Source organism: Sebastes fasciatus, chromosome 11 (assembly GCF_043250625.1).
Source record: "Sebastes fasciatus isolate fSebFas1 chromosome 11, fSebFas1.pri, whole genome shotgun sequence".
Taxonomy (NCBI): Eukaryota; Metazoa; Chordata; class Actinopteri; order Perciformes; family Sebastidae; genus Sebastes; species Sebastes fasciatus.
Window position 1 is genome coordinate 4,262,298 of NC_133805.1, and position 27,886 is coordinate 4,290,183.

At 41.2% G+C, this 27,886-nt stretch overlaps 3 protein-coding genes across 6 annotated transcripts in view; 2 read left to right on the forward strand and 1 right to left on the reverse strand.

Annotated features, from left to right (window-relative positions):
- Positions 1–1,004: 1,004 nt before the first annotated feature.
- Positions 1,005–3,698, forward strand: LOC141776459 (tripartite motif-containing protein 16-like). The gene has a single exon (XM_074650076.1). The coding sequence runs from the start codon at positions 1,005–1,007 to the stop codon at positions 2,679–2,681; it is 1,677 nt and encodes a 558-aa protein (XP_074506177.1). The 3' UTR covers positions 2,682–3,698.
- Positions 3,699–5,734: 2,036 nt separating this feature from the next.
- On the forward strand, positions 5,735–17,265 carry LOC141776470 (tripartite motif-containing protein 16-like). Its single transcript, XM_074650090.1, has 2 exons — positions 5,735–6,384; positions 15,828–17,265. Exons 1-2 carry the CDS (start codon positions 5,908–5,910, stop codon positions 17,022–17,024), a joined length of 1,674 nt encoding a protein of 557 aa, XP_074506191.1. The 5' UTR covers positions 5,735–5,907; the 3' UTR covers positions 17,025–17,265.
- A 2,296-nt stretch (positions 17,266–19,561) lies between these two features.
- The window catches only part of LOC141776453 (la-related protein 4B-like), a 48,257-nt gene continuing 39,932 nt past the window's right edge, over positions 19,562–27,886 (reverse strand). For all 4 annotated transcript variants that reach the window (XM_074650068.1, XM_074650069.1, XM_074650070.1 and 1 more), the window contains exon 18: positions 19,562–27,684. In XM_074650068.1, coding sequence (XP_074506169.1) covers positions 27,352–27,684 — 333 coding nt within the window. In that variant the 3' untranslated portion in view covers positions 19,562–27,351. The remainder of the gene's footprint in view (positions 27,685–27,886) is intronic.

Consider the following 27,886-nt stretch of genomic DNA (forward strand, 5'->3'; position numbering starts at 1 on the left):
TAGTTTCCAAATTGAAATCACAATTAATATATTACTATTCATGTACTAAAAGAAAGTAAATTAATTTAATTACATTTCAAATTAACGGGTGTTTTCAGTAAAACGAAAAGCGTGAATTTGTACACGACATTTTGTGTTAACTGTGTTTTTACCATCAGCTCTTCATAGATCTTATCAGTTGAATATCAGTTCTATTACCTCTGACACATTTTATTTTGAAAGAAAGGTAAAGTATTACATTGATTTCTGTGTTCCTAACTCTGACATTACAGGATGAACTTGGTGAAGAAGACTGAAGGGTCCAGTCACATCGTGTCAGGTGAGATCTCACTGCTCACTACATGCAGATTTATATTCATATCAACAGTGGTGGAGGAAGTATTCAGATCAGTAGAAGTACTAATACCACACTGTAAAAGTACTCTGTTAAAGCTGCAGCTCTATTATTACATTATTATTGCTGATGCATTCCTGTAAAAGCAGGATTTTACTGTAGTAGTTGGTTGAGCTGGAGCTCATTTTGAACTGTTAACTCTTTGCTTTGTAATATTAGTGGAGTATTACACTGTAGTACTTCTTCTTTGGTGATATTGGTTTTAAATCCCTCTGAAGCTTGAAATGCAGGTTTGGTTCAGGACGAAATTCACCTGTTTCGTCAAGAATACGAGCCGAGAAGTATTTCACAACTAAAGAGCGTGTTGTAACCGCGAGGCTCTGTTGTAACTGAGGAAACAAAGTGCTGCTCCTCTTCCTGGAATGAAGCAGAGCCTGATAACTCCTCCCTCCTCTTCTTCCTCTCAAACACAACCAGTTGCACTCTGTCCTCTTATTTCCTCGTTCCCTCCCCTTCAGATCTACAGTTTTGAAGATGGGTGTAACCGACATGGTGGTGCGGTGAGAGCTGATAGGCTGCATTCAGTGCACATGTTGTTTAGATCAGAACTCAAACTAGTTTCACTTCTCAAGAAGTGAGACTCAGACAGTCGTCGTCTCTGAGAGGTGAAATGGCGCAGCAAGGAGTTCAGCTGGACCAGGAAAGGTTCTCTTGTTCGATCTGTCTGGATCTACTGAAGGATCCGGTGGCTACTTCCTGTGGACACAATTACTGCATGAACTGTATTAAAGGCTTCTGGGATGGAGAGGATGAGAAGAAGATCTACAGCTGCCCTCAGTGTAGGCAGACCTTCACACCGAGGCCTGTCCTGCTGAAAAACACCATGTTAGCAGATTTAGTGGAGGAACTGAAGAAGACTGGACTCCAAGCTGCTCCTGCTGATCACTGCTATGCTGGACCTGAAGATGTGGCCTGTGATGTCTGCACTGGGAGGAAACTGAAAGCCTTCAAGTCCTGTCTGGCGTGTCTGGCCTCTTACTGTGAGAAACACCTCCAGCCTCATTATGATGTGGCTCCATTAAAGAAACACAAGCTGGTGGAGCCCTCCAAGAAGCTCCAGGAGAACATCTGCTCTCGTCACGACGAGGTGATGAAGATGTTCTGTCGTACTGATCAGCAGTGTATCTGTTATCTCTGCTCTGTGGATGAACATAAAGGCCACGACACCGTCACAGCTGCAGCAGAAAGGACCGAGAGGCAGAGAGAGCTGGAGGTGAGTCGACTCAACATCCAGCAGAGGATCCAGGACAGAGAGAAAGATGTGAAGCTGCTCCAACAGGAGGTGGAGGCTGTCAATCGCTCTGCTGATAAAGCAGTGGAGGACAGTGAGAAGATCTTCACCGAGCTGATCCGTCTCATGGAGAAAAGAAGCTGTGATCTGAAGCAGCAGGTCAGATCCCAGCAGGAAAGTGAAGTGAGTCGAGTCAAAGAGCTTCAGGAGAAGCTGGAGCAGGAGATCACTGAGCTGAAGAGGAGAGACGCTGAGCTGAAGCTGCTGTCACACACAGAGGATCACAACCAGTTTCTACTCGACTACCCCTCACTGTCACCACTCAGTGAATCTACACACTCATCCAGCATCAATATCCGTCCTCTGAGCTACTTTGAGGACGTGACGGCGGCTGTGTCAGAAGTCATGGATAAACTACAGGACGTTCTGAGAGAGAAATGGACAAACGTCTCACAGACAGTGACTGAAGTGGATGTTTTACTGCCACAACCAGAGCCCAAGACCAGAGCAGGATTCTTAAAATATTCACGAGAAATCACACTGGATCCAAACACAGCAAACACAAATCTGTTATTATCTGAGGGGAACAGAAAAGCAACATTAACAATGCAACCACAGTCTTATTCTAGTCACCCAGACAGATTCCCTGTAAGGTCTCAGGTCCTGAGTAGAGAGAGTCTGACTGGACGTTGTTACTGGGAGGTGGAGTGGAGAGGGGGAGGAGTTTATGTAGCAGTCGCATACAAGAGTATCAGGAGAGCAGGGGGGTGGAATGAATGTTTGTTTGGATGGAATGACAAATCTTGGGCGTTATATTGTGACCAAAACAGTTATACATTTTGGTACAACAATGTCCAAACCCCCGTCTCAGGTCCTCTGTCCTCCAGAGTAGGAGTGTACCTGGATCACAGTGCAGGTATTCTGTCCTTCTACAGCGTCTCTGAAACCATGACTCTCCTCCACAGAGTCCAGACCACATTCACTGAGCCTCTCTATGCTGGACTTTGGCTTTTATATGGTTATGATACCACTGCTGAGTTGTGTAAACTGAAATAGACAGAAGTCATTTAAGGGTTCAATTCTGTGTTTTAACTCTTAAACTGGTCCTACGAAGCTGGTTATCAACTCGGTAAGTCAACCCAGGGTTTCTCAGTCTGGCTGTGAGCGCGTTCATCTCCTTCCATTCTCATAACCCATATCTCATTTCTCTTTCTTTTAAAAAATAACTTTATTTATAAGTTTTTAAATTTTTCAACAAAGTATCACATATTACAACAAACCCGGGAAACCCAAAAAGTAAACAACATGGAGAAAATAACAACAAATAACTGAACGAATAGATACATTCTAATTAAAACAGTAGTAGTAGTAATAATAATAATAATAATAATAATAATAATAATAATAAATAGTAGTAAATAATAATTAAAAAATAAAAATTAAATGTAAATGTAGAAAAGATGGTTAATTAAACATAATAATAATCTATTACAAAAGTATACATACAGTATATTCACATGTGCATATAAAGACATATACACATTCATAATAATAATATAATTTATAATAATAATGATTCTTCTTCTCGTACTTATTATTGATATATTATTTTATAGTGTGACTAAAGTGAAAATCAATTTGTGGAAAAATGGCAAAGTGTTTGAGAGATCAGAGGACAAGATGTCAAGGATTTAGTAACGGCTGCAAATTCTCTTATCATCATCATCATCATCATCCTCATCATCATCATCCTCAGTAGAAGCAGCAGCATCATCAGTACAGTGCTGATGAAGGAGCGTCTGCAGCGTTCTCTGTGAACATGCTTCCATCTTGTGGCTCTTCACTCTCATCAGGAACAACTGACACCTGACGCTGAAGTCACACATTTTTAAGAATCAACTTCATTTTAAATATTTTTTTGTTTATTAATCATTTATCATTTATTGTTTTTATGTAAAACGCAGTATTTACTATGTACATATGTGATTCTTTATACCACACTTTGCTTTGAAACTGAAATATTTTATTCTAAAAATGTAAATCTGATTTTCTTTCCCCTCACTTTTTAAATAAATATATTTAACATTATGCTATTGTCATAAGTTTCTCTTCATACGTCTGAGCCACTAGTCACAATGGATTATTAATTAATTTACCTTGTTGTCGGGCCTGTTGTTCAGTAACTCGTGGGACACCTTCTCAGCACTGTTGGTTTCATTGTTTTATAGTGTAAAAATAGACTAAGTAAGAGATATGAACAGCAAGCCGGTCATTGTTGTGAAATAAACCCAGACAGGGCGACATGTCTTGCGTCGCCCTGAAAGGGTTTATTTCACAACAATGACCCGCTAGCTGTACATTATCCCACTTATTACACGGCTACTTACTTAAGAAATCAATAATTTGACACAAAAACGGTCCTCCAGAGTCCGACATCAGAACTGCACCCATAGCAACGGTCTGTTATACATAGCAACGGTCTGCTATAAAGAAATAACAGACCGCAGAACGCTGTGATTGACCAATCAGAATCGAATATTAAACAAAGCAATCGATCTTTCGAAGGTTGCATCAGGCTCAGTTTTAAAGCTAAAGTGAAGATACTGGCATCATATGAAACTACAAAACCATCAAATCCATCGGTACCAACCATGTCATACTAGCTTGTCGCGAAGGAGGTTAAATAACGCTCCAAACTTGTGCTACATTTTTGGCAGGGAAAAACTGTCATGGCCATTTTCAAAGGGGTCCCTTGACCTCTGACTTCCAGATGTGTGAATGTAAATGGGTTCTATGGGTACCCACGAGTCTCCCCTTTACAGACATGCCCACTTTATGATAATCACATGCAGTTCCGGGCAAGTCATAGTCAAGTCAGCACACTGACACACTGACAGCTGTTGTTGCCTGTTGGGCTGCAGTTTGCCATGTTATGATTTGAGCATATTTTTTTATGTTAAATGCAGTACCTGTGAGGGTTTCTGCACAATATCTGTCATTGTTTTGTGTTGTTAATTGATTTCCAATGATAAATATATACATACATTTGCATAAAACCAGCATATTTGTCCCATCCCATGTTGATAGGAATATTAAATACTTTACATGATCATCGTGCAGATTTTGATTTGGCTATAAAGTTTAGTTTTAAGTTTTACAGATATACTACTGAGCCAGGCTGTGCTGCAGTACAACAGAACACTCTGAATCACTGAACTGAAAAATAGAAAAATAATCTGTCTACTGGCTCCAAATGATCTGAGTCTGCCAAGAAAGTAAATACAGTACTACAAACACATAAGTACAATAAGCAGAAATATCAAATTTGAAGATATATGATGAATGTATTCATTTACTTTTAGGTAGCTTTGGCTGGGATTGTCCAGTCAGCATGAATCCATGACACAAAGAAGTCCATCAAAATACCCCTCAAGTGCAACTACATTTGTTTACATTTTATTTATTACATCTACTCTACCTATTTTACAAGTGCAATTACCTCTGTTTACATTACATCTATTTTTATATTTTATACTTCTAGTGTAACACTTCTGTTTATATTTATTTATTACATCTACTTCACCTGTTTTATTTGCTTTATAACTGTGTGTGTTTTACCTGTTATATGTTTTATCTGCTTCGTTTAGTCTCGTCAAATATTTGTTTTAAAGCACTGACCAGAAGTGGCAACTGTGAATCTCATTGTATTTAATACAATGACAATAAAGCTTTCTATTCTATTCTATTCTATTCAATGAAAAATAATGTGTAAAATTATATGTCACTGCAGGAAATAACAGGTAAATTATCAGATTATTAAAGCAATTATTTAGCATTAGATTTAAGTTAAATGTGTGCAATAGAGCACATATTACATATAAAAGTGGGTGAAATAGATTTAAATCTAATGCTAAATAACTGATTTAATAATCTGATATTTAGCATTAGAGCCGAGAAGTTTCACAACTAAAGAGTGTGTTTTAACCGAGGCTCTGTTGTAACTGAGAAAACAAAGTGCTGCTCCTCTTCCTGGAATGAAGCAGAGCCTGATAACCCCTCCCTCCTCTTCCTGCTCTCAAACACAACCAGTTGCACTCGGTCCTCTTATTTCCTCGTTCCCTCCCCTTCAGATCTACAGTTTTGAAGATGGGTGTAACCGACATGGTGGTGCAGTGAGAGCTGACAGGCTGCATTCAGTGCACATGTTGTTTAGATCAGAGCTCAAACTAGTTTCACTTCTCAGGAAGTGAGACTCAGACAGTCGTCGTCTCTGAGAGGTGAAATGGCGCAGCAAGGAGTTCAGCTGGACCACGAAAGGTTCTCTTGTTCGATCTGTCTGGATCTACTGAAGGATCCAGTGACTACTCCCTGTGGACACAGCTACTGCATGAACTGTATTAAAGGCTTCTGGGATGGAGAGGATGAGAAGAAGATCTACAGCTGCCCTCAGTGTAGGCAGACCTTCACACAGAGGCCTGTCCTGATGAAAAACACCATGTTAGCAGATTTAGTGGAGGAGCTGAAGAAGACTGGACTCCAAGCTGCTCCTGCTGATCACTGCTATGCTGGACCTGAAGATGTGGCCTGTGATGTCTGCACTGGGAGGAAACTGAAAGCCTTCAAGTCCTGTCTGATGTGTCTGGCCTCTTACTGTGAGAAACACCTCCAGCCTCATAATGACTCAGCTCCGTTCAAGAAACACAAGCTGGTGGAGCCCTCCAAGAAGCTCCAGGAGAACATCTGCTCTCGTCACGACGAGGTGATGAAGATGTTCTGTCGTACTGATCAGCAGTGTATCTGTTATCTCTGCTCTGTGGATAAACATAAAGGCCACGACACCGTCACAGCTGCAGCAGAAAGGACCGAGAGGCAGAGAGAGCTGGAGGTGAGTCGACTCAACATCCAGCAGAGGATCCAGGACAGAGAGAAAGATGTGAAGCTGCTCCAACAGGAGGTGGAGGCTGTCAATCACTCTGCTGATAAAGCAGTGGAGGACAGTGAGAAGATCTTCACCGAGCGGATCCGTCTCATGGAGAAAAGAAGCTGTGATGTGAAGCAGCAGGTCAGATCCCAGCAGAAAAGTGAAGTGAGTCGAGTCAAAGAGCTTCAGGAGAAGCTGGAGCAGGAGATCACTGAGCTGAAGAGGAGAGACGCTGAGCTGAAGCTGCTGTCACACACAGAGGATCACAACCAGTTTCTACACCACTACCCCTCACTGTCACCACTCAGTGAATCTACACACTCATCCAGCATCAATATCCGTCCTCTGAGCTACTTTGAGGACGTGACGGCAGCCGTGTCAGAAGTCAGAGATAAACTACACGACGTTCTGAGAGAGAAATGGACAAACGTCTCACAGACAGTGACTGAAGTGGATGTTTTACTGTCACAACCAGAGCCCAAGACCAGAGCTGGATTCTTACAATATTCACGAGAAATCACACTGGATCCAAACACAGCACACACATAGCTGTTATTATCTGAGGGGAACAGAAAAGCAACATTAAAGAAACAACAACAGTCTTATTCTAGTCACCCAGACAGATTCACTGATTATTGTTGGCAGGTCCTGAGTAGAGAGAGTCTGACTGGACGTTGTTACTGGGAGGTGGAGAGGAGAGGGGGAGGAGTTTATGTAGCAGTCGCATACAAGAGTATCAGGAGAGCAGGGATGTCGGTGTATGAATGTGTGTTTGGACGGAATGACAAATCTTGGGCGTTATATTGTGACCAAGACAGTTATACATTTTGGTACAACAGAGTCCAAACTCCTGTCTCAGGTCCTCGGTCCTCCAGAATAGGAGTGTACCTGGATCACAGTGCAGGTATTCTGTCCTTCTACAGCGTCTCTGAAACCATGACTCTCCTCCACAGAGTCCAGACCACATTCACTGAGCCTCTCTATGCTGGACTTAGGCCTTATTGTTATGATGACACTGCTGAGTTCTGTAAACTGAAATAGACAGAAGTCATTTAAGGGTTCAATTCTGTGTTTTAACTCTTAAACTGATCAGAGGCCTGTACTACGAAGTGAGTTCAACATACCCGGGGTATCTTCTCGTTATCTGGCTTAACTAACCCTAACAAACGAGATCTCGCTAAACGGTCCTACGAAGCTGGTTATCAACTCGGTAAGTCAACCCAGGGTTTCTCAGTCTGGCTGTGAGCGCGTTCATCACCTTCCATTCTCATAACCCATATCTCATTCCTCATTCTTCTAAAAAATAACTTTATTTATACGTTTTTACATTTTTCAACAAAGTAACATATATTCCAACAAACCCGGGAAACCCAAAAAGTAAACAACATGGAGAAAATAACAACAAATAACTGAACGAATAGATACATTCTAATTAAAACAGTAGTAGTAATTATAATAATAATAATAATAATAATAAATAGTAGTAAATAATAATTAAAAATTAAAAATAAATGTAAATGTAGAAAAGATGGTTAATTAAACATAATAATAATCTATTACTAAAGTATACATACAGTACATTCACATATGCATATAAAGACATATACACATTCATAATAATAATACAATTTATAATAATAATGATTCTTCTTCTTGTACTTATTATTGATATATTATTTTATAGTGTGACTAAAGTGAAAAATCAATTTGTGGAAAAATGGCAAAGTGTTTGAGAGATCAGAGGACAAGATGTCAAGGATTTAGTAACGGCTGCAAATTCTCTCATCATCATCATCATCATCATCAGCAGCAGTAGCAGCAGCATCATCAGTACAGTGCTGATGAAGGAGCGTCTGCAGCGTTCTCTGTGAACATGCTGCCATCTTGTGGCTCTTCACTCTCATCAGGAACAACTGACACCTGACGCTGAAGTCACACATTTTTAAGAATCAAATTTCATTTTAAATATTTTTTTGTTTATTAATCATATATCATTTATTGTTTTTATGTAAAACACAGTATTAACTATGTACATATGTGATTCTTTATACCACACTTTGCTTTAAAACTGAAATATTTTATTCTAAAAATGTAAATCTGATTTTCTTTCCCCTCACTTTTTAAATAAATATATTTAACATTATGCTATTGTCATAAGTTTCTCTTCATACGTCTGAGCCACTTGTCACAATGGATTATTAATTAATTTACCTTGTTGTCGGGCCTGTTGTTCAGTAACTCGTGGGACACCTTCTCAGCACTGTTGGTTTCATTGTTTTATAGTGTAAAAATAGACTAAGTAAGGGATATGAACAGCAAGCCGGTCATTGTTGTGAAATAAACCCAGACAGGGCGACAGATCTTGCGTCGCCCTGAAGGGGTTTATTCACAACAGTGACCCGCTAGCTGTACATTATCCCGTTTATTACACGGCTACTTACTTAAGAAATCAATAATTTGACACAAAAACGGTCCTCCAGAGTCCGACATCAGAGCTGCACCCATAGCAACGGTCTGTTATACATAGCAACGGTCTGCTATAAAGAAATAACAGACCGCAGAACGCCGTGATTGACCAATCAGAATTGAATATTTAACAAAGCAATCGATCTTTCTAAGGTTGTATCAGTTCCAGTTTTAAAGCTAGAGTGAAGATACTGGCATCATATGAAACTACAAAAACATCAAATCCATCGGTACCAACCATGTCATACTAGCTTGTCTCGAAGGAGGTTAAATAACGCTCCAAACCTTTGCTACATTTTTGGCGGGGAAAAACTGTCATTGCCATTTTCAAAGGGGTCCCTTGACCTCTGACTTCCAGATATGTGAATGTAAATGGGTTCTATGGGTACCCACGAGTCTCCCCTTTACAGACATGCCCACTTTATGATAATCACATGCAGTTTGGGGCAAGTCATAGTCAAGTCAGCACACTGACACACTGACAGCTGTTGTTGCCTGTTGGGCTGCAGTTTGCCATGTTATGATTTGAGCATATTGTTTTATGCTAAATGCAGTACCTGTGAGGGTTTCTGGACAATATCTGTCATTGTTTTGTGTTGTTAATTGATTTCCAATAATAAATATATACATACATTTGCATAAAACCAGCATATTTGTCCCATCCCATGTTGATAAGAGTATTAAATACTTTACAAGATCTTTGCGCAGATTTTGATTTGGCTATAAAGTTTAGTTTTAAGTTTTACAGATATACTACTGAGCCAGGCTGTGCTGCAGTACAACAGAACACTCTGAATCACTGAACCGAAAAAATAGAAAAATAATCTGGCTACTGGCTCCAAATGATCTGAGTCTGCCAAGAAAGTAAATACAGTACTACAAACACATAAGTACAATAAGCAGAAATATCAAATTTGAAGATATATGATGAATGTATTCATTTACTTTTAGGTAGCTTTGGCTGGGATTGTCCAGTCAGCATGAATCCATGACACAAAGAAGTCCATCAAAATACACCTCAAGTGCAACTACATTTGTTTACATTTCATTTATTACATCTACTCTACCTATTTTACAAGTGCAATTACCTCTGTTTACATTACATCTATTTTTATATTTTATAACTCTAGTGTAACACTTCTGTTTATATTTATTTATTACATCTACTTCACCTGTTTTATTTGCTTTATAACTGTGTGTGTGTTTTACCTGTTATATGTTTTATCTGCCTCCTTTAGTCTTGTCAAGTATTTGTTTTAAAGCACTGACCAGAAGTGGCAACTGTGAATCTCGTTGTATTTAATACAATGACAATAAAGCTTTCTATTCTATTCTATTCTATTCAATTAAAAATAATGTGTAAAATTATACGTCACTGCAGGAAATAACAGGTAAATTATCAGATTATTAAAGCAATTATTTATATTAGATTTAAATCTATTTCACCCACTTTTACATAACATATTAAATGTGTGCAATAGGGCACATATGATCCCAGCTCAGACTATATATTAGTTAAGGACAGACGAATCTTACTTCTGACACCAGCCAAAGGGATGTTTCACAACCTGGCAACCCATAAATTGTTATTATTAATGGTTTATAACTGCTCTATAAAGCAGATAAATCACACATAAATCATTAATAAAGCTCTTTTTGACTGTTTATTAAAGTCTTCTTATTGATATTATTATGCATTATATATATATATATTTTTATTCTAAGTATTTTAGTTAACATAATCTAAAGTATTTACAGGGAGGGTTTAGAAGGGTTATTTTCTAAATATTTTCACAGTGTCACAACACTAACATATTGTGATATTTACAATGAAAAATAATGTGTAAAATTATATATCACTTTAGGAAAATAACAGGTAAATTATCAGATTATTAAAGCAATTATTTAGAATCAGAATCAGAATCAGAATCAGAAAGGTGTTTATTGCCAGGTGTAAGGGGTATACACGAGGAATTTTCTTTGGCTTATTGGTGCGAGGCAAACAGTATAATAGATAAACGTTAGAATAAAATAAGAATAAAAAATGTACAATTTACAAAATAAGCTATAAAATAAACATGGTATAAACAGATAGTGCAAATATTGTCGGTGTGCAAACAAAACAATCAGGTATCAGAGGGAGAGAGAGGGAGAGAGAGGGATACTGTAGGGGGTGGTATTGAGAGTGTATGAGAGAGGGGGAGAGTCAGTGTCGGGGCCGTAGTGTGTGTGTGAGGGGGAGACAGTCACAGGGGGGCGGATGGGCTGTTGGAGAGCCCCACTGCCATGGGGAAAAAACTGTTTTTGTGGCGTGAGGTTTTGGTCCTGATGGACCTTAACCTCCTGCCAGATGGTAAAGTCTGAAAGAGATGGTGTCCAGGATGGGAGGTGTCGGCCACAATCTTCCCTGCCCTCCTTATGGTCCTGGAGGTGTACAGCTCCTGGAGGGAGGGAAGGTTGCAGCCAATCGCCCTCTCTGCAGCACGGATGACCCGCTGCAGCCTGGCCTTGTCCTTGGCGGTGGCAGCGGCAAACCAGACGGTGATGGAGGAGGTGAGGATGGACTCGATGATGGCCGAGTAGAAGTGCACCATCATGGTCTGTGGCAGGTTGAATTTCTTCAACTGCCTCAGGAAGTACATCCTCTGCTGGGCCTTGCTGGTGAGGGAGCTGATGTTCAGCTCCCACTTGAGGTCCTGGGCGATGGTCGTGCCCAGGAAACGGAACGACTCCACCGTGTTAACTGGGGAGCCGCGCAGGATGAGGGGGGGGAGCGGGGCTGAGTTCCTTCTGAAGTCCACTGCCATCTCCACTGTCTTCAGAGCATTCAGCTCCATGTGGTTCTGGCTGCACCAGGATGCCAGATGGTCAACCTCCCATCTGTAGGCAGACTCGTCACCCTCGGAGATGAGGCCGATGAGGGTGGTGTCGTCTGCAAACTTAAGGAGCCTGACAGATTGGTGTCTGGAGGTGCAGCCGTTGGTGTACAGGGAGAAGAGCAGTGGGGAGAGAACGCAGCCTTGGGGGGCACCGGTGCTGATGGTCTGGGTGTCGGAGACTTGCTTCCCCAGCCTTACGTGCTGACTCCTGTCTGTTAGAAAGTCTGTGATCCACCTGCAGGTGGAGTCAGGCACGCTCAGCAGGGAAAGCTTGTCCTGTAGCAGAGCTGGGCTGATGGTGTTGAATGCGGAGCTGAAGTCCACAAACAGGATCCTGGCATAGGAGCCAGGGGAGTCCAGGTGCTGGAGGATGTAGTGGAGGGCTAAATTTACTGCGTCGTCTACAGACCTGTTGGCTGCAGTGGGTCCAGCAGGGGGTTGGTGATAGTCTTTAGGTGGTGGAGCACAAGGCGTTCAAAGGTCTTCATTATAACGGAGGTCAGGGCGACGGGTCTGTAGTCCTGAAGACCTGTGATCCTTGGCTTCTTGGGGACCGGGATGATGGTGGAGGCTTTGAAGCAGGCCGGCACCCTGCAGTTTTCCAGGGAGGTGTTGAAAATCCCTGTAAACACTGGTGACAACTGGTCTGCACAGTGTTTCAGGGTTGCAGGTGAGACAGAGTCTGGGCCGGCTGCTTTGCGGGGGTTTTGTCCTTTGAAGAGCCTGTTGACCTCCCCCTCTTTGATGGACAGAGGTGTGAAGGGGGGGAGGGGTGTGCACAGGCTCGGTGCTTGTGGAGAAAGCTGGGGGGTGCTGGTGTTAACAGTGTTAACTGCTGATGGCTGATGGCTGGGGGGAGAGGAGATGTAGTCAGGACTGGCACTTCGTCTGTCGAATCTGCAGTAAAACTCATTCAGCTCATTTGCCAGTCGGAGGTCATTCGTGGAGTGGGACGGTTTGGGCTTATAGTTTGTGATCTGCCTCAGCCCTTTCCAGACTGAGGCAGAGTCACTGGCTGAGAACTGCTCTTGTAGTTTCTCTCCATACTGCCGTTTGGCCTCCCTCACCGCCTTGCCAAATGCGTATTTAGCCTCTTTAAAGCCCTCCCTGTCACCACTCCTATTTAGCATTAGATTTTAATTAAATGTGTGTAATAGGGCACATATGACATATAAAAGTGGGTGAAATAGATTTAAATCTAATGCTAAATAACTGATGGGAAGTTGGTTGCCTCTTCTGATCGGTTAATCCCCCTTTTTTAGTAGGAGTGCAATACAGTGTCTGGCCACACAGTCAGAGGGGGCGTTGTTTCACTCATTGTAAAACACTCGATGTGCAGCAACAGCACAGAAGAATTAAACTGTTAAACTAAGGCTGCGTCCCAAATCGCATACTTTTTCTTTTTAATTTTAGTATGTACTGCAGCTGCCCATACAAAGTACATACTACTGTTGCATGCAGTATGCTCACAATTGGGACATACTACTTTGTCATTACATTGCACCTTGAACTATGACCCTCTTGCTCATATATATCTGCTGTGCAGAGGATTATGGGTGAGAATAGCCAGAAAAAATACTGCATTTGACACACTACGATATACCATATCTTTTCTGGCGTACTAAATAGTGTGGTAGTATGAGTATTGGAGCGCACAGCCGGTCGCATTCCTCTGAGCAGTGAATATATGAGCAAGAGGGTCAAAGTTTGTGCAATGTTATGATGAAGTATAAAGTTGTATGTCCCAATTGTATGCATACTGCATGCAACAGTACCTACTTTATAAGGGCAGCTTCAGTACATACTGAAGTAAAACTAAAAAGTATGCGATTTGGAATGCAGTACAAGTGTTTTTATTAAAATGACAACTACAGTCTTTTACTGCCATTAATCAAATTGTCATTTCATACACTGTTATAACAACTACTATACTCTTTATATACTGCTATTAGTGAGCCACTTTATGTATATGGTGCTATATTAAAGGTCTCATATTATGCTCATTTCCAGGTTCATAGATGTATTTTAATGTTGTACTAGAACATGTTTACATGCTGTAATGTTCAAAAAACCCTTTATTCTTCTCATAATGTTCTTATCACTCAGCCTGCCTTCAGCCTCTGTCTGAGAGACCCTGATTTACAGCCCGTCTCCTCGCACTCTGCTCTGATTGGTCAGCGTTTCTTGCTGTCCTGTCAATCAAACGTCCTCAACACAGCGTCACTTTCTCCCCGGAGCTCTCCCTGTAGCTCTGACTGCAGCTAGCTGAGCTGAGAGAGAAGCAGCCAGGAAGAGTTTATAAACTACTTAAAAGTTTATAAACCAGAAACTTCATCCGGCGCACGTTACCGGAGGAATCTGATGGGAAATCGGTGACAAATGAAAAACAACTATGGTCAGGACTCCAGGTTTTCCTGACGGTTTTGCTCTGGTAAATAATGATATTTATAGCTCCGTTACGTTAGCTCAGTATTTAGGTGTCTCTGTTAGCAAGACATTTCTGATTCTTACAAACAGTCCCTTTAACGAAAATTTAAAATTTTGATTTAATTTTTTTAACTTTTTTTTAGCGTGTCGCTGTATTTTAATATTTTTAATCCTTTTAGAAACGTTAGTGTATAAAACTGTTTCTTTCTTCATCTTCTGCTGGTCATGAACTTGTTTCCAGTTTCCAAATTTAAATCACAATTAATATATTACTATTCATGTGTTAAAAGAAAGTAAATTAATTTAATTACATTTCAAATTAACGGGTGTTTTCAATAAAACGAAAAGCGTGAATTTGTACACCACATTTTGTGTAATCTGTGTTTTTACCATCAGCTCTTTATAGATTTTATCAGTTGAATGTCAGTTCTATTACCTCTGACACATTTTATTTTGAAAGAAAAGTAAAGTATTACATTGATTTCTGTGTTCCTAACTCTGACATTACAGGATGAACTTGGTGAAGAAGACTGAAGGGTCCAGTCACATGTTAACTCTTTGCTTTGTAATACTAGTGGAGTATTACACTGTAGTACTTCTTCTTTGGTGATATTGGTTTTAAATCCCTCTGAAGCTTGAAATGCAGGTTTGGTTCAGGACGAAATTCACTTGTTTCGTCAAGAATACGAGCCGAGGAGCCGAGAAGTATTTCACAACTAAAGAGCGTGTTGTAACCGAGGCTCTGTTGTAACTGAGGAAACAAAGTGCTGCTCCTCTTCCTGTTATGAACCAGAGCCTGATAACCCCTCCCTCCTCTTCCTCCTCTCAAACACAACCAGTTGCACTCGGTCCTCTTATTCCCTCGTTCCCTCCCCTTCAGATCTACAGTTTTGAAGATGGGTGTAACCGACATGGTGGTGCAGTGAGAGCTGACAGGCTGCATTCAGTGCACATGTTGTTTAGATCAGAACTCAAACTAGTTTCACTTCTCAGGAAGTGACACTCAGACAGTCGTCGTCTCTGAGAGGTGAAATGGCGCAGCAAGGAGTTCAGCTGGACCACTAAAGGTTCTCTTGTTCCATCTGTCTGGATCTACTGAAGGATCCGGTGACTACTTCCTGTGGACACAGCTACTGCATGAACTGTATTAAAACCCACTGGGATGGAGAGGATCAGAGGCACATCTACAGCTGCCCTCAGTGTAGGCAGACCTTCACACCGAGGCCTGTCCTGATGAAAAACACCATGTTAGCAGATTTAGTGGAGGAACTGAAGAAGACCGGACTCCAAGCTGCTCCTGCTGATCACTGCTATGCTGGACCTGAAGATGTGGCATGTGATTTCTGCACTGGGAGGAAACTGAAAGCCTTCAAGTCCTGTCTGGTGTGTCTGGCCTCTTACTGTGAGAAACACCTCCAGCCTCATTATGACTCAGCTCCATTAAAGAAACACAAGCTGGTGGAGCCCTCCAAGAAGCTCCAGGAGAACATCTGCTCTCGTCACGATGAGGTGATGAAGATGTTCTGTCGTACTGATCAGCAGTGTATCTGTTATCTCTGCTCTGTGGATGAACATAAAGGCCACGACACCGTCTCAGCTGCAGCAGAAAGGACCGAGAGGCAGAGAGAGCTGGAGGTGAGTCGACTCAACATCCAGCAGAGGATCCAGGACAGAGAGAAAGATGTGAAGCAGCTCCAACAGGAGGTGGAGGCTGTCAATCGCTCTGCTGATAAAGCAGTGGAGGACAGTGAGAAGATCTTCACCGAGCGGATCCGTCTCATGGAGAAAAGAAGCTGTGATGTGAAGCAGCAGGTCAGATCCCAGCAGAAAAGTGAAGTGAGTCGAGTCAAAGAGCTTCAGGAGAAGCTGGAGCAGGAGATCACTGAGCTGAAGAGGAGAGACGCTGAGCTGAAGCTGCTGTCACACACAGAGGATCACAACCAGTTTCTACTCAACTACCCCTCACTGTCACCACTCAGTGAATCTACATCCAGCATCAATATCCGTCCTCTGAGCTACTTTGAGGACGTGACGGCGGCTGTGTCAGAAGTCAGAGATAAACTACAGGACGTTCTGAGAGAGAAATGGACAAACGTCTCACAACCAGTGACTGAAGTGGATGTTTTACTGTCACAACCAGAGCCCAAGACCAGAGCTGGATTCTTGCAGTATTCACGAGATATCACTCTGGATCCAAACACAGCACACACATATCTGTTATTATCTGAGGGGAACAGAAAAGCAACATTAATGAGACAACAACAGTCTTATTCTAGTCACCCAGACAGATTCACTGTATATAATCAGGTCCTGAGTAGAGAGAGTCTGACTGGACGTTGTTACTGGGAGGTGGAGAGGAGAGGGAGAGGAGTTTATGTAGCAGTCGCATACAAGAGTATCAGGAGAGCAGGGATGTCGGTGTATGAATGTGCGTTTGGATGGAATGACAAATCTTGGGCGTTATATTGTGACCAAAACAGTTATACATTTTGGTACAACAATGTCCAAACCCCCGTCTCAGGTCCTCTGTCCTCCAGAGTAGGAGTGTACCTGGATCACAGTGCAGGTATTCTGTCCTTCTACAGCGTCTCTGAAACCATGACTCTCCTCCACAGAGTCCAGACCACATTCACTGAGCCTCTCTATGCTGGACTTTGGCTTTTATATGGTTATGATACCACTGCTGAGTTGTGTAAACTGAAATAGACAGAAGTCATTTAAGGGTTCAATTCTGTGTTTTAACTCTTAAACTGGTCCTACGAAGCTGGTTATCAACTCGGTAAGTCAACCCAGGGTTTCTCAGTCTGGCTGTGAGCGCGTTCATCTCCTTCCATTCTCATAACCCATATCTCATTTCTCTTTCTTTTAAAAAATAACTTTATTTATAAGTTTTAAAATTTTTCAACAAAGTAACACATATTCCAACAAACCCGGGAAACCCAAAAAGTAAACATGGAGAAAATAACAACAAATAACTGAACGAATAGCTACATTCTAATTAAAACAGTAGTAGTAGTAATAATAATAATAATAATAATAATAATAATAATAATAATAAATAGTAGTAAATAATAATTAAAAAATAAAAATTAAATGTAAATGTAGAAAAGATGGTTAACTAAACATAATAATAATCTATTACAAAAGTATACATACAGTATATTCACATGTGCATATAAAGAAATATACACATTCATAATTATAATATAATTCATAATAATAATGATTCTTCTTCTTGTACTTATTATTGATATATTATTTTATAGTGTGACTAAAGTGAAAATCAATTTGTGGAAAAATGGCAAAGTGTTTGAGAGATCAGAGGACAAGATGTCAAGGATTTAGTAACGGCTGCAAATTCTCTTATCATCATCATCATCATCATCATCATCATCAGCAGCAGCAGCAGCAGTATCAGCATCAGCATCACCATCACCATCACCATCACCATCATCATCATCATCATCATCATCATCATCATCATCAGCAGCAGCAGCAGCAGCAGCAGCAGCATCATCATCATCAGTACAGTTCTGATGAAGGAGCGTCTGCAGCGTTCTCTGTGAACATGCTGCCATCTTGTGGCTCTTCACTCTCATCAGGAACAACTGACACCTGACGCTGAAGTCACACATTTTTAAGAATCAAACTTCATTTTATTTTTATTTTTTTGTTTATTAATCATATATCATTTATTGTTTTTATGTAAAACACAGTATTTACTATGTACATATGTGATTCTTTATACCACACTTTGCTTTAAAACTGAAATATTTTATTCTAAAAATGTAAATCTGATTTTCTTTCCCCTCACTTTTTAAATAAATATATTTAACATTATGCTATTGTCATAAGTTTCTCTTCATTCGTCTGAGCCACTTGTCACAATGGATTATTAATTAATTTACCTTGTTGTCGGGCCTGTTGTTCAGTAACTCGTGGGACACCTTCTCAGCACTGTTGGTTTCATTGTTTTATAGTGTAAAAATAGACTAAGTAAGAGATATGAACAGCAAGCCGGTCATTGTTGTGAAATAAACCCAGACAGGACGACAGATCTTGCGTCGCCCTGAAGGGGTTTATTTCACAACAATGACCCGCTAGCTGTACATTATCCCGCTTATTACACGGCTACTTACTCAAGAAATCAATAATTTGACACAAAAACGGTCCTCCAGAGTCCGACATCAGAACTGCGCCCATAGCAACGGTCTGTTATACATAGCAACGGTCTGCTATAAAGAAATAACAGACCGCAGAACGCCGTGATTGACCAATCAGAATTGAATATTGAACAAAGCAATCGATCTTTCGAAGGTTGTATCAGGACCAGTTTTTTTTTTTTTTAAGTTATTTTTTGGGGTGATTTTTAAGTATTTATTGATAGGACAGTGGATAGAGTGTTGGAAAGGGGGAGAGAGAGAAATGACATGCGGAAAGGACCACAGGCCAGATTCGAACCCGGATCCACTGCTGCTAGGACTGAGCCTTGGCGATACATGGGCGCTCGCTCTACAGACTGAGCTAACCAGCCGCCCCAGGCTCAGTTTTAAAGCTAGAGTGAAGACACTGGCATCATATGAAACTAGAAAACCATCAAATCCATCGGTACATGTCATACATGTCATACTAGCTTGTCGCGAAGGAGGTTAAATAACGCTCCAAATTTCTGCTACATTTTTGGCAGGGAAAAACTGTAATGGCCATTTTCAAAGGGGTCCTTTGACCTCTGACCTCCAGATGTGTGAATGTAAATGGGTTCTATGGGTACCCACGAGTCTCCCCTTTACAGACATACCCACTTTATGATAATCACATGCAGTTTGGGGCAAGTCATAGTCAAGTCAGCACACTGACACACTGACAGCTGTTGTTGCCTGTTGGGCTGCAGTTTGCCATGTTATGATTTGAGCATATAATTTTATGTTAAATGCAGTACCTGTGAGGGTTTCTGGACAATATCAGAAATTGTTTTATGTTGTTAATTGATTTCCAATAATAAATATATACATACATTTGCATAAAACCAGCATATTTGTCCCATCCCATGTTTATAAGAGTATTAAATACTTTACAAATCAACCTTTAAGATACATTCTGAAGAGAAAAAATGTAATATCTTAACTGATTGACAGCACTAGCACAAATAAACATCTAAATTTACAAATAAAAGACGAAATTCTGCAAATTAAAGGTGCAAATTCGCTTATAAAAAGCCCCCAAAAAAGACACAGTGGCTCCTCAACAGTGCCTAAATCTTTATTTTTCAGTAAGCTACATTTTTTTCTCCAAATTAGACAGTTTTACATCATGACACAGAGTAACTTAAATTATCTATAGCTGACATGTACGCTTGATTCCAGTCTCGATGGAAGAATAGACCCAAAAAAAAATAACAAAAAAGAAAATCAAAACGAAAAAAAATAGAAGCCCTCTTGAACGCAACCTCCGATCCACATCTGTTAAAGGTGTCGTTAGGCAAACAATTATCTGTCCAAACCCCAACAGGAAGGAGTCATCGATTGTCCACAGCTGTTAGCGTAGCATGGTAAAGAGTGTTAATGAGTTAAACCACAGTGAGTTGATAGAGATCTTGTTCCAGTCAGTTGGTGTGCATTCCTTATTTTATCTTTGACAAATAAAATAAAAAACACAAGGGGGACCATTTTTACGACAAGATGCAACCCTTCAGGAAAACAAAACAAAACAATGGCACTGTCAAAAAAAACGGGCGAACAGGAAGGAAGGAGGAGACTGAGAGCTGAGGCGACCGACAGGCTGATATGAGGCTCCGTGTAGAAGTCCATGAGAGAAAAGGAGCTCCTCAAAACGCCATAAGCGTTTGTGTTAATGCCGGCGGTGCAGGAGAGGCGTGCAGAACTCGTGGTTGCCAAAGAAACGAGAGATCCCTTCGAAAGCGGTACCGTCCAGTCTGAGGTACCGCGCTTCAGAAAAAGAGTCACCTTTGCATCGCTCTGGATTTCTGGGTGGTACATTTATTTATTCCACACATGCACACATTCACAGTTCAGGGATGCCCAGTTTGTAAAATCAGCGTCTGTGTTTTGAAAAGTCTGGAGGTCGAACGTGCCTCGACCTCGGCACGCATCGAGTCACAACGCACGGAAATCTGCTCCTACAGTCAGTGGTGTCACATTGTAGATTTCTCCAGATGTGAGAAGTCTTTGATGGACTTTCAGGAACAAGAAAATCACATCTTAAAAATAAAAAACAAAAAAACTACAAGCCAAAGATGGCAAGCGCTCAGCTAGCTCAGCTATGTACAGGTTAAACTGCCCAGACAAAACACAACAGTTGTATAATGGCACAGTTATTGGGTTTCTTTGCCACGTCAAAATGCAGTCCACATGTGATCAAATGGTTTAAACAGACATCTCAATCTGCACATGTTACTGTAGTATGTGCCAGATGTCGCTCTGAAACACGGGTAAATAAAATTCCAGTTGAGCCTCTGCTTCTGTCGCCCCAAAAACAAAAATTATTTGTACATGTATTTCTCAGGAGAGGAAGTCATGAAAGCTGATGAACATGAACAGGAAACCTCAAACAGATAAATCAGAAGGAAACAAAAGAAACGAAGGTAAAAACACTGAGCAGGTTAACAGCTTTTTGGCTGAGTGGATGTCTCGTGGTGGGAACTTTCAGCGCAACAACAACAACTCAAACATTTCACTTTATTTCCCAAAAAAGAAAGAAATGAGATGCCCTCCCTTGGTGTCAGCAAAATGTACAATCCACAGGCCCAAAAATGTGTCGTCACCTTTGCAAGCGGCTGCCAATAACCTCCCACTTGAGCGCCGTGTACGGTACAAGCTGAATGCTCTGAAATGTGCTCCGTTTTGATATCGTACGTGGGCGTCACCGCATCACATCGAAGCAAAGCGTGTCTGAAGATAAAACTGGGACGTGTCCATCAGGCCTCGCTCTGTTTTTTTAAAGAGCGCTGGAGGAGGTGCAGCTTGCAGTGAAGGGTCTAACGGACATCGTGGTGATTTAGAGAGCAAAAGTTCTGCCAAGTTTTGCTTCTGTTCCTCTCTAGCTTTTGGTATTTTGTCAGACGCATAGGCGCAGTTTTAACTTTAAGGTTGAGGGTTCACAGAAACAATCTAGAGGGAATGTAATGTGCACAACACAGAGCGGTCTAATGTAATGGGACGCTGTGTGTCGCCTACATATTACACCCTCCACACAGGACGCGACGTGAGCGAGCGTCAGTGACAAAATCACTTTGATTGCATTGATTTCTATTGGAATTAACTAACTTGCCGCAAGCGACGAAATGCTGTGCGCCGTTTTGAGCTGAACTTTTGCCAGACGCCCTGACCTAGCTTAGCATAATGACTGGAAACAGGGGGAAACAGCTAGCCTAGCTCTGTCCCAAGATCAAAAATATGCCTACCAGCACCTCTAAACCTCAATAATTAACACGTATCTTGTTAGTAGAACTCCTTCTAAGTAACTTAAGTGTTAATTAATGAGCTTTAGAGGTGTTGGTGGACGCGTTTTTAAACTTTGAACAGAGCCAGGCTAACAGTTCCACCCGTTTCCTGTCTTTGTGCTAAGCTAAGCTAACAAAACAGTTCTGACTTGTCTCAATCTCACAAAGAAATAAGTGCATTTCCCAAAATGTTTAACTACTCCTTCAATGACATAAAACGCTTAAATGTTGTCACGCAGTACAGTAAAATATACTCTTTGAATATGGACAGAAAAACACAAATAAAAGGTTCAGCAAAAACGACGAGAGAAACCCTCCAAGAGAAAATGTTCAACAAAATCTCACAGCAGTTTGTGAAATAGTCACGAAATGTAATCTATTTGATTTGTGTACATATACACGACTTTCCCTTTTATTCGTGACGCTCAGCACGACCTTTAACGACGTATTTTTTTGTGCGTTTTCCTACGAATGTCCAGCGGCATGTGACCCACGTATCAATTTCCGCTCCAGTCTTTTCAAAATAAAACTACTTAGTTAGGTTTAATAGATCGACTTGGTTAGGCTTAGGCAACAAAACTACGTAGTTCGGTTTAGGAAAAGATCGCGGTCTGGGTTAAAATAACACCGGAAAAGACGTAACTTAAGTACGGAAGTTACGTTACAAATAAATCAACTTTGCCTTGTGTTTTCACACGGGACTCGAACACTCAAAAGGCGAAAGTCAGGTGTTTTTTGACCCACCAATCCACCCCGACCTGCGTGTGTGTACCTCCGTATGCGTGGTGTTCGCCGCTCTCTACACTTCCCGGTTCACAATTACTAGGATTACATACAAACTGATTTCGTGCTGACCATCACAACAAAAAAAAAAGTGAAATGTACATGAATCAATGCATTCAATTTTGCGACTATTTCACGTACTGCTGTGCAATTTGGCTGAAATACGTCATCGTGCTGAAGTTCAACAGCGGCAGAACGTCAGCTCTCTATTGTATTAATATTGTCTAACATTAGTTATTGTTGTCATGCTGCTCACATCAGGTGGACACAACGCAGCTTGATTACACACCGTTGAGCTGCATATGTACGAACATGTCATAATCATCACGGTGTGTCGATGTTCAGTATTAGTGTCACCCGCATACCTTCTACAGTTCTGTTGGAAAACAATACTTTATGTTACGTCTATTCATTTTCTTGGACTTGTATTGAAAGATGAAAAAAAGAAAAAGCATTGCATTAGTGGCTGCAGCCGACGACTAAATCTGACATGTAGTGATTTTTTTTTTTGTGCTAAAAAAACAAACAAAAATATCTGGAAAAGATAATATCAAGCGTAAACAGTAAAACAAGAAGCCAGAGCTTTAAAGAGGGTGTTGGTGGACACGCAGCTTTGTAGGTTGGTTAATAAGATGCTCGTCAGTACCACAGGCTCTTTCCAATTAGTGCACAGTGAGGGGAGGGGGGATAAGGACACACCTGTACACCCAGGTGCAACCGACCACACAGGTACGAAAAATGGAATGAAAGACCACAAACAAAAACAAATGTACAATCAGACAAGCTGCCCGCCCTGCAGAGAGGAGCAGAACTCTGCACACCCAAACTAAAAATAATCATAATAATAAAAAAAAAAATATTTCCGAAAGCACAACATTAAGTTTTTTTTCATATCCTACATCCAGCTCGATAGCGACATTAATAGTTCAACAAGATCAATATATTTTTATAATCATTTTAAGGTACCTCTTATATTTTTCTGAGTATTTACAACTGTACAAGCAAAGCACACACTTCAAAGTGCACAAATTTAATACAGTATTGACTAGTTTTGCATTTACAAGGTTTATGTTTTTTTCCCCCGAAGAAAAAAAAAAAAAAAAAAAACAACAACCTGAAACTACAAGAAACAAAAATCTTTTTCGTACATTTTACAAAAAAAAAAAAAGGAAAAAGAAAGAATTGCTGCTAGATTTGTACTCTCTCTTTCTCTCTCTCTCTCTCTTTCTCTCTCTCAGTAAGACTTGTGACGTCCAGTACGACTAAATATTTTCCACGCGTCACGTTCATTAACATTTTGGGGACTTTTTTGTGAAAAGAAATAAACTCTATGCTTGTCTTGTATAAAAGTTAAGGCAAAGTCATTTTTCAAGTTTAAATAAAATTCAAGTTTCTCAAACACTGGATGGATTTTTTTTTTTTTTTAACATTTTGCGTATATATATATATATTTATATATATATAGAGAGAGAGACTTCGATGCATCTCTATTTATTTTCTTCTCCCTAAAAAGAAAACTTAACGATATTTCTCATGGAATAATAAACAGCATTGGTTTATAAATAGGTGGATATGGTGCATTTTCATCTTTTACCATTTCCACCGATGAGAAAAAAATAAAATAAATCGACCCATCCAAGTGCATCTCAGTCCTTCAAAAAAAATAAAAAAATCCCACAAAAATATTTTTAGTAAGATTTTGCGTCCAAATCAAAAGCAGCTATGAGCAGGAGTACAGGCTTTTTTTAATGAAGCATCCCCTTCTCTAGACGGGCTGTTTTCTCTTAGTGGGATTACCCAGAATGCTTCTTGTTGCAGGAAGACTTTGGTGAGACATGTGAGGTCCCATGTAGGTTTGTGTTTCCCCCCGAAAAACAGATATTGTGTATAGTACAGTGGTTTTTTTAAGGGTGTTTTGCATCTGAGGTGGCAATTTTAGAAAGAGATTAAACCCGAGCACTCGACTGATGATCAGGGAGGGACTTAAATTCTGTTACGCCCCCAAAAAACTTTTCAACGTTTCAGAATGAGTTTTATCATTCGCCTGGCATTTCAAAACTCATATACCAATCATTTTTACCATTTCGCCAGCCAATTACATTTTTAGAATATAGTAAAACATCCAAGACTTGGTTGGTTATCTGCCAGAGTGGCTGCTACAGTAGACAGACCTCCCAACCGAAGCTTACATTTAACAAAAGTTTCCTCCCTGCATCTCAATTCTTGCTACTTCACTCTGACGAGGGAAGGAAAATGTTCCAGCTGTCGTCCGAAATGCTGCTCGATTTAAGTCCCAGTTGAGCCTCAATCTGTGTTAGCGGTCTCCATCCTGAAGCACAACCTGGCGGCTCAAAGTGAGTAAAGGATGTAAAAAAGGTTCCTTTTACACTCTGTGCTTTAAATTTTAACTCCCGACAGGTGCAATTAATCCCAAGAACACAGGAGTGAAGCAGTAAGAAGGACCGTGTGCTTTGATCAATCTTTTACGATCTTCTTTTGAAACTAAATCAAAGTGTGCAAACTCGAACTAGAAGAAACCGACGAGGGGAGCATGCCGACAGAAAAACAAAGTGGTAAAGACTCGACGCCGAGGAAGAAGAAGAAGAAGGGGGAGCCGAACATCTTTTACACGACTGTTTCAGATTTCCCTGATCGCGTTCCTGCTGTAAACCCACCTGCTCTTGTCCGCCTGTTTGTCTTCAATTTTTAAAGGATGTTTGGTTCAACACCGTTCACATGAGCCCCAGCAGGACTCCCGACAAAAATCCCTTTCACACTCCCAACATGGCAAACTACATTCCAAAAAAAACCCCACTCATCATTTAGTAAAACATTCTAGGTCTATTCAACCGCCTCACTTTCCATATTTTACAAGCACTCCGTCAATGAAAATCCTCACCGATACAGAACCAGACGCCAAAATCCAAACCACCGCACCAACTCCTTCAGCACAAAAAATAAGCATCTGTAACGAGCCGTCACGTGACGAGTCATGTGACGCTGCACATCCTTCACCACGGCGTGTTCAACAGGCATCCACAAGGCACAACAAAAACAAAAAGGCTTCAGCGATTGTTGGTGTTGCAGAGTTGATTTGCTCCTGGAAAACTCAATTTTGCATTTTTTTATTTTCTTTCCTCTCTTCCCTTGACTTTCAGGATCAATTCCCTTTTTTTTCCACTTCAGGTACAATAATCTAATAATGCATTTGCCTGTGAGTCTGAGAAAACGCTAACAGTGCAAATAAAGTTCTGTCGATGTAAATCAAGTATTTTCTACATATAATCAGATGAGTAGCAGGTTCCAGGGCTCGACGTCTAGCACCATATCTAGAAGAAAGAACATAAAACATCCCACGGTCACCTCTCTGGACCAAAACTCTCAACTCTTTTGGTGCATTTGAGGCAGGAAACTAACACTTTTTGTCACGTTGTCTCAGCAGATGTCTCAGCCTCCTCCTTATGACGGTTAGTCACCCGTCACAGCGGTAAACAGGCCGAGCAGCTGAATGGTAGCTAGTGTTAACTTCCTCCATCCTTATCGCAGCTCGCCAGTGTTTCCTCACCTCCAGAGTGAACCGAACCGCTTCAGACGAGTAGCAGCCGCTTTATCGTCACAGCTGGATCTTAAATTTATCCGCCTATAACCCGCCCTGCGTCTTTCTTTTAACAGTTATGTGCCTGTTTAATTCCACAGTTTTTAAATAGAAAATTGAGAAGAGAGGAGAGCGTTGAAGCCGTGCAAGCTTGCTCCGCTTTTCCCAAAAAATGCAATGCCAAGAAACTTCACCCCCCCACCCCGACTCATTAAATGTCTTCGCACACACGGCGAGCAACGGACTCATTTTGCCTCAATGCCTAATTCGTCTTCAAGCAAAAAGTTTTGGTTGCAGATATCCACATGCCCTTCTTGTCTGACGCTAAAAAAACAGCACTGATATCACATCACGGCCGTTAAGATACAAGCTATGCAACACAGCCAGCTAGTTAGCAGTGTTAGCAAACAGTAAAAACAACAACACAGCAGAGGGAGGTGATTCTTTACAGAGAAAATGATCAGAGGAAGAAATCACTGAGGCGACACCCAGCGACGATCGCCGGGAGTAACTGTACCGACAGACAAAGCTGAGCTGCTGGAAAAAAAAACACATCAACAAACTTTAAGTGTAAATAAATCTGAAAAAAAATCCGTTTGAGGCGACAAAAAGGATCCGAGTCTTGTGGTGATTTAGAAGTTAAGTCTTGCATATGGATGTGAATATGTATTAAATCTGCTGATTATGACCCATAATTAAGCTACATAAAGATGCACAACAGTGCCACTCAACATGCAAACAAACCCCTCACTATGAGAGCCGAACGAGGTGGAGTCTGCTGTACGCACTCTTTCCCATCATCCATTGGGGTGAATGCAACAATGCCCTGCTGACTAATTTAATCCCACAAGGCCATTCGGACAGAATGAATCAATTTCAGTGTTGTCTGTGCCGACTTATAGGCTGACACAACTAATGCAAAAAAGAGAAAAGGAGAAATAAAACAGAAATTAAAAAAAAATAAAAATCAAATAAATAGAATAAAAAGAATGAAACGGTGCTCTACATGCACAGTAAAGTGCTTTTTGTCTGCAAGCCCTGATCCAGAAAAGAAGGCGTCCTCTATTCTCGTTTGTGACTGGTGATTCTGGGATATAAGTATTGAGTAGCCCTGACTTATATTTCCTTTTTTTAAACGCATCTGTGGAGCGTAGTGGGGGGTGTTGAAGGACTCGTGGAGTGGGCAGGGAGTCGCCCTACTGCGGGGACTTGGGCGGGGTGTGGTGGGGATCTTTGCTGGGGGTTTTCCCTGGGTGTGGGGGCGGGGAGGCCCACCGCCCGGCCGGCCTTCGGGCCTCCCTCGGGGGTCTGCCCGAGGTGACGGCCGCCGAGCCGGGTTTGGAGGAGGGGGGGTATGTCTCTCTGGCCTTGGCCTCCCCTGCAGGGGTGGCGGCGTCGGGGCACTTCCTCTCCTCGCCCGCGGGGGCAGCGCAGGCTGGCTTGGCTTCCTTGGGGGTCGGCGGTTGCTGTAATGTCGGGGCGTCCTTCACCCGCTGGCAGATCTCAGCGTAGGAGGGCTTCCTCAGCTCCTGGCAGGAAAAACAACAACAGGGTCATAAAACATTCTGCTCGTCTACTGGCCTCAACCATGTAATTCCTTCTGCACACCTCTTAATGTATGTTAGGTATAGGGCTGGAATGATTCACCTATCTCTCGATTCAATACAATCACGATACTTGAGTGCCAATTCAATATGTATTGCGAATTTTAAGTATTGCGATTCGATGTTA